Source organism: Genypterus blacodes, unplaced genomic scaffold (genome assembly GCF_046128005.1).
Source record: "Genypterus blacodes isolate CSIRO-AG114 ecotype Tasmania unplaced genomic scaffold, CSIRO-AGI_Gbla_v1 ptg000032l_1, whole genome shotgun sequence".
NCBI classification, from domain to species: domain Eukaryota; kingdom Metazoa; phylum Chordata; class Actinopteri; order Ophidiiformes; family Ophidiidae; genus Genypterus; species Genypterus blacodes.
Genome location: NW_027466845.1, coordinates 6,350,001 through 6,357,500, shown reverse-complemented (window position 1 = coordinate 6,357,500; position 7,500 = coordinate 6,350,001). Strand labels below are relative to the sequence as shown.

Genomic DNA, 7,500 nt, shown 5'->3' with positions numbered 1-7,500 from the left:
ATGTGCCCTAGCAAAGCAGAACAGCTCCCCCCGGTGGTGAGCAGCGGGTAGTGCACGAGCAACATGACGTCACTTTGGTAGTATTTGTAAACCTCCGTCCCACCACATATCTGGGACAGAGCAGAATTCAGAATGCTGCACTTCTTACAAAGGAAAAAATGCTTCAGGGCTTGAATAATTAAGGCTGGAGTGTTCCACCCTCAGTTACACACACACACACACACACACACACGCAGGCGTCACGTCTCGTCTCATCACATGCACACACTGTATTACACAGCTCAGAGAGTGTGTGACATGACACTCCCCAGGCGTGAAAAGGCACGTGTCAGAGCTGACACACCGCTGGCAGGTGATTAGCAGCGAGTCAAACCTCTCATACACACACACATTACACGTTATTACACACGCACACATACAAGGCTCCGTCTCTCCTTCATATATAATTACACGAGCGTCATGTGGACGTCCGTCACACAGCTGTAGGATGACGTCGAGCTGAGGAGCGCCGGAAGGTTTGTTGTTCTTAACCCGGTTTGGTTAAAGAAAGTGCACAGTCGGCGGCACTGGAGCGGTGAGAGGTCATTAATGATGCTGTCAATCAGCACCTGGGCGGGAAGGTGGGCGTGTCCTAGCAGCTGTCACTCCACACACAGGTTCAGACCCACGATACCGTTCAGATCTATCTAACCTAAATCCTTCATCCTCTGACCTTGGCGTTTAGCTTCGTCCCTGCCCGACTGCAGGATGAACCGATGAACAGACGGTGACCGAGATCCAACACCTCAGTGTGCATTGCGGTGCTGCAGCGCGGGGGGAAAGTCACCGTAACAAAGCTCAGTGCATTAACCATCATACTGCGGTGACACAATGTGCAACCTTTACTGCTTCCTTCCATCCTTAGTAATGAAAGGTCGGCTTGTGCCATGAATAGGAATGACTGAGGATGAGGAGGTTCAGTGACACTGACCTGTCAATCATTCACACACCATGTTGGATTAAATGGGTGAAAGGTGATACGAGGAGTGAAATGATCTGTAGGTAAAGTCTTACACAACACATTACACAACAGAGAGAGGGAAGATCTGAGAGGAGGCACAGGAGAGGGAAGGAGGGAGAGGAAGAGGAAACCCTGTCCTGAAAGGGAGGGAGAAGGAAAACAGGACGAGAGGGAGGAGTGAGAGTCAGAACCACGACAGCTGGCTCGCAGCACCTTCAGCACACCAGATGGACTAACCTGGCCCTCTGTACCCTTCACTGGCTAACACACACACAAGCACACACACACACAAGCACACACGCCTGTTTCAGTTCGAATGCAGTTTTGGGAATCTCAAGGCCAGAGGGCTGAGAAAAAAAAATCCCATTTATTCAGGTCAGTGTGCTATGTGCCTATACACACACACACACACACACACACACACACACACACACACACACACACACACACCACACACACACACGCCAGGAATAACGCCTAATTACCTTTGAGATCCAGAGGGTTGTTTTTCTCCTAAAAATTGCAACAGGTTTGTTTGTTATTACAGAACCAATCACACACACCGAGAGGGGGGGGGGGAAGAGAGAGAGAGAGAGAAAGAGAGAGAGAGAGAGAGAGAGAGAGAGAGAGAGAGAGGGGAGGGGGGGAGAAACAGCAGTGCACAGTAAAGCAGCATCTCCCTCTAGTGGCCCATGAATGTTATTGCATCATTTGGTGGATCAGCACTGTGGCAGTGGACAGCTCCTAAAGCTTCAAATCAACGAGTTAAGAGAAGAAGAAGAAGAAGAAGAAAGAGTTTCATCTGATGCTCCAGGATTAGAGCTCAGCTAAGGAAGAGATCAACAAACCAAACGTGCTCTTGGGGTCTAAACCTTCAGGATGTTTTCTGCTCTCGTAATTTTAGTGGCAATTCAGCCGGAAAAAAAACAACAACGTTTGGCCGCAACCCAAACACTATTGATTGATGTCCAGTTATAAAAAGACATCTATCATCTAGACAGAGTGAAATTGAAGCTGCAGAGGTCCCTGTTTGTGTGTGTGTATGTGTGTGTGTGTGTGTGTGTGTGTGTGTGTGTGTGTGTGTGTGTGTGTGTGTGTGTGTGCGCGCGCGATCTCACCCTCCCTTGTGTGTGTGTGTGTGTGTGTGTGTTGACGCAACACAGTATTATGAAACAATAAAATTCAGACAGCTGATTCATATCTGGGCATAAAAGCCGGAGTTTTGTTAGGTTCCTTTTTAATGAAACCTATAATTTCTGCCTCCCTCCACGCCGTTGCTATGGAGCTCTGGGGATTGATCATAAAGCCATATTATCCAGCGCGGCGCTCTGTTTCGCGGGAGTGAAGTGTGTGAAGTTACAGTATGAATGATCGTTTATTGATTAAAGAGCGTCACGTCTAGAACACGTCGCACTGTGTCTCTATCAATGAGGTCACCACTCCTGTAAAATGTGAGGTTATACACACCTACAAAACACTGGATTCACATGTACAGTGTGTATATCATACACACAAATAAGGCCTCTCACACACACACACACACACACACAAGCTCGTAAACACAAGCCGCAGTGTCACGTAGGCGAGCCTTTGTCAAAGACGGATGTTATAGGCACAAGGGTTACAAATTCAATCACTTAGAGACGGCTGCCACATCACTGTGCCGCAGGAAAACACCACTCCGTACTGGCGTGTGTGTGTGTGAAGGAGAGAGAGAGAGGGAGAGAGAGAGAGAGAGAGAATTGGCAGAAGCAGAACTGTTAGAAATTCAAAGAGGGTGTAGCTGTCACACCCGCCACCGCACCGCGCTAAAGAAAAGAGCAATAAGAGAGGAGAGAGGAAAGAGAGACAGCGAGAGAGAGAGAGAGTAAACAGAGCGAGTGATAACATCGACGGTTTGATCTACTGCGACAGAAGAGCCGCAGCAGAAGAAGAAGAAGAAGGCGAGGAAAGGAAGCCAGGCTGTGTGGAAACACTGAGTGACAGGAATAAAGGCAAACACGGGAGGAGATAAGAGCAGCGAGCAGATCCACCGCATCAGCACATTCGCCCGCCTCTCTGCCTCTCCATCTCCCTTGACCTCAGGGTCCTACATTCCCCCCCCCCCTCCCCTCGCTCTCTCTGTGATGATGGTCCGCCCTCGTCAGCAGGTCTGAGCCACCGAGCTAAGCATTTCCTGGCCTTCCCGCTGGATTGCAAACACATCCCTGTGTTTACCCTCCGTGTGCATCCCCCCCCCCCCTCTCTCTCTTTGTGCTCTGAATACTCATCCAGTCCAAATTAAACAGTTCCGCTTCGGCGTCAGAGTTTTTTGTCTGCTGGTGAGTTGAAGTAACGCCTTGAGTCCTGAGGCCCTGCACAGCAAAAAAACTCCCAGAGATTTAACCCGCCTGTTGACTTCAGGCTCGGAGATTAGTGGAGAAGTGTCCACCACACACACACCACGCTTGCTATTCACAGAGGAGTCCGCAGACGACGCCGGCGTGGAATTATAATGACTGGAACAGACAGAGTCCAGCTTTACAGAGGATTTACTTTGGTCGGCAGGAAAGAAAGGAAGAGCTGCTGCATGAGAATAGCTGCTCCACTTTTAGCCTCAGTGTTCTTGTTTGCCTGAGTGTGTGTGTGTGTGTGTGTGTGTGTGTGTGTGTCAGTCAGTCCAAATCCTCGTCTGTTTACTTTTGTGCTGGGAGAGAAGAGGCCGGGTGTGAGTGTGCATACTGAAGAGGTTCGCTGCCCTCTTCTGGGTACAAATGGAACTGTTGTGATCCTTATCAGCTCCTGGCAAGAGTTCAAATCTCACCTCACACACACACACAACGTCGCACATCAGAAACACAACAGGAAGAAGGTTCATCGCGTATCCTCAGATAAGCCGCGGCAAATCCCACACTGACAACAATGCCTCGTTTGCATAATAGGATAGAGACGTGAACCAACAACCACCGCGTCTTCAGTTAAGTGAAGACACACAGCCTAAGCCTGGGTCTTTAGAGCGGCACGTGTGTGTAAACAAGCGGGCGACTCACCGGGGTGCTGCCGTCCGACAGGGTCGTCATGCTGATGGACATGCTCATCTTGTCGGAGGACGACAGCGAGGGAGGGGAGGGGCTTCTCTTCTCCGCTTCCTGTCTCTGGAGGAAGTCACGCCAGGCGCGCTGGATGCTGCACACGTCAATATGGAGAAAGTCACACCATGATGTGGAGCTTATATGATGCATTTTAAAGTGAAAAATGAGGTATAAGGTGACTCCTGGTTGGGTGGTGATCAGGTGTGTGTGTGTGTGTGTGTGTGTGTGTGTGTGTGTGTGTGTGTGTGTGTGTGTGTGTGTGTGTGTGTCTCACTGCACACGTATGTACTCACATCAACACCTTGGTCTCCATGGGCGGCACGTTGATATCGATGTTGTTGTCCAGGTCCATGGTCAGGTGATTACTGAGCCAGGGGAAGACAGGGGACATTCAGGGGACATTCAGAGGACACACACACACACACACACACAATCTCAGTCTGAGCTATTGTGCCAATGTAGGTTATCAGTAATTAAACAGAGATAGCTCGGCCCCATCTGCAGGGAAATAGCAGACGGTGTGTGTGTGTGTGTGTGTGCGCGTGTGTGTAAACCCACCTCTGCATCTGGAAACTTCCGTCATTATCACGCTTGAGGCCAATCTGGAGGCTCTTCAGCTCCTCCTGAGAGAGAGAGAGAGAGAGAGAGAGAGAGAGAGGAGAGAGAGAGAGAGAGAGAGAGAGAGAGAGAGAGAGAGAGGGTTGATGTCACATATCTTCTCTATCATCACAATAAACGTGTGTGTGTGTGTGTGTGTGGCGAGTTTAGATGTGTTTAGTGTGGTGATCTATGGAGAACTTGGGCCACTGCCATCGCCGCCTCAGCAGTTTTTATAGGCAAAAGGCCCAGAAAGCAGATGAGACAGAAGAAGAACACACTCTAACACACATATAGTAACAAACTATGTGTCACAGGAGATTAGAGACAAACTGACACAAAAATTACTGAGCTCCTCTCCCTCTCCCCTGCTCTCCTCTCCTCTCCTCTCTCCTCCTCTCCTCTCCTCTCCCCTCCCCTGCTCTCCTCTCCTCTCCCCTCCCCTGCTCTCCTCTCCCCTCCCCTCCTCTCCCCTCCCCTGCTCTTCTCTCCTCCTCTCCTCTCCCCTCCCCTGCTCTCCTCTCCTCTCCTCTCCCCTCTTCTTCTTCAGCATAATTGAACAGACTAATTCAATTACAGGGTGGAGCAGCAAAGTTAAAGTGGAGCAGCTCTTCCTGACGGGTCTGTGGGGGGTCACGTCAGGGCACCGAACAGCCATCGGCGAACATCACACACACACACACAAACTCGCTCTGTGTGTGCGTGTGTGAAGACAATGGATCAGCTTAAAGTTTCATTAGAATTCTCTGGTTACTGCATAATTAGGTGCATGGAGGAATATATTACATCACTCACACACACACACAAACAAACACACACACACACAATTAATATTACTACTATCTATAGGCTCTTCTTCATGTCCAATGAATAATCATTTGGAACAAAAGGACAGAACACTTAATAACCCTCAGTGAGTCTGGCGGCGCAGGTGTACACACAAACACACACACGTGTGTGTCCACGTCTCAGAGCCGCGGTGGCGTCTTATCTGCTCTTGTCAGCCCGACGCAGAGCCGCTGTCACAACACGCATAGGTTTATCTGTCCAGAGGTGTTATCTGCTTTGCTTCCTGCCCGACCCGACCGCTGAAGGAACCGAGCAGCTCGTTAGATAGAATCCAGACCTTTGACCGCTGATCGATGACGGCCTGCAGCGCTTCAGTTCCGTCGCTCCGATTCTGTACGGGGACGCAGGAAGTGTGAAAGCAAAGCGGAGAACGTGGATTCTGTCCAGAACGGAAAACCCAAAGTCAGAGTCACCTCAGTCTTTCCCACAGTGTGTCTGATTACCATCCTGGACACACACACACACTTCTCTCTATCTCTATCTCTATCTCGCTCTCGCTCTCTCTCTCTCTCTCTCGCTCAGGCTTGCTCAGGACGAGGAGGAAGGAAAGGAACCAAGTGAGGAAAAAGAGTAGAACGAGGAACTGGAATGATGAGTAGAGACTCATAGAAAGGAGAGAGTCAAGACAAACACAGATGAAGGACAGAAGGTGAGTGAGTGTGTGTGTGTGTGTGTTAGGGGTAATGCAGGTTGCTGGGAGACTGAATGAGCTGATCATTTCAATTTCCCCCTAGTGTTACTAATGTCCTCAGCCAGACAAACGATCCCTAACCTCACACACAAACACTTCATCCAATATCACATCTACTTTAAAAGGATGACAAACAGATTTTGATCGTCTTCTTTCGATACTTTCACCACACACTGAACCCTCTCCCCTTCTGTCCTGTTTATAGTCAAAGTTGCTCATTGCGTTTGCAGATATCTAAAGCAACATGTCCTGATCTGTGAATTGTCCCACTATGACCACAGGTCAATAGAAAAACACTTTTTTTTGGCTTTATGAACCGTAGAGATGTTGTGTGTCTCTACATGAGGGTCGATACGCGTCAATATCAGGGGACGACGAGCAGCAGCGGCAGATTTTACGACCTTAACCCTACGACATAATGAAAAATATACGACTTGAAATCTGTCAGATGTCATCGTTTGATCGAATCCCTTTTGTACGGGGGGAGCGGCAGGCGGCGCCGTCAAACAACCCTTCGAGCCGACGCAGCGAATATGACACAAACTTTATGTCTTCATTCCATTTTTATCTCTATTCTTACGCGTTTTTCGTCGCACTTTACGGCGTCGGTTGTATTGTCTCGCAGTGGCGCGAGCGGCTCATCATTCCCGTATTGTTGTTGCCAGGTTTTATGATCGACCGTGTTGAGAGAGAGCGCGCGCGCGGGGGTGTTGGCAAAACAGAAGTCCTGACGCGGATATCCCGCGCGCATTATTCACCACTTAACAAAACCCTGACTTCAGCAGGACGTTTACAACGATCCTAATGGAAGATATTGATCCGGAATCTATGACCGTATACATTTTGCAATTATTGTGAACCAAACCAAATCTGTTTCTCCTCCTCGCTTGGCCCGGAATGTTTCAATCAGTCCACGACTTCCGCTTTATCAGTGGCAGAGACAGAGCGACCCCTCATCCCGTCCCCGGAACGGGAACGCCAACGCACGCGGGATGAGAAAAAAAAAAGGAGGAGAAGAAGAAGAAGTAGTACCGGAACATAAACTAGAGGTTTGCATAATTTAGTGGCAGAGTTGACGGGAAATCTATAGTCATTTTGGGCTCTGGCAGTGCCAAGCAGGGTCGTATTGATTGTGTGCGCGGCTGAGATTGTGTGTGTGTGTGTGTGCGGAAAATGTGTGTGTCGCTGGTGGATTTATGGCGAGTGAGCGAGCCGGAGCAGAGGGGGAGAGAGAGAGAGAGAGAGAGAGAGAGAGACCTTGAACCCACATGACGCCATGAGACAACACAGGA

General features: G+C 49.4%; 1 protein-coding gene across 2 annotated transcripts in view; it reads right to left on the bottom strand.

Annotated features, from left to right (window-relative positions):
- Nucleotides 1–7,500, bottom strand: part of schip1 (schwannomin interacting protein 1) — a 153,426-nt gene that overhangs the window by 106,454 nt on the left and 39,472 nt on the right. Inside the window, exons 6-8 of one of the 2 annotated variants that reach the window (XM_076146392.1) lie at nt 6,640–6,649; nt 4,365–4,436; nt 4,030–4,165 (exon numbers count right to left, since the gene is read on the bottom strand). In XM_076146392.1, coding sequence (XP_076002507.1) covers nt 4,030–4,165; nt 4,365–4,436; nt 6,640–6,649 — 218 coding nt within the window. Of the gene's footprint in view, nt 1–4,029; nt 4,166–4,364; nt 4,437–4,629; nt 4,695–6,639; nt 6,650–7,500 lie in introns of both variants that reach the window. The other variant, XM_076146391.1, reaches the window with a different exon arrangement.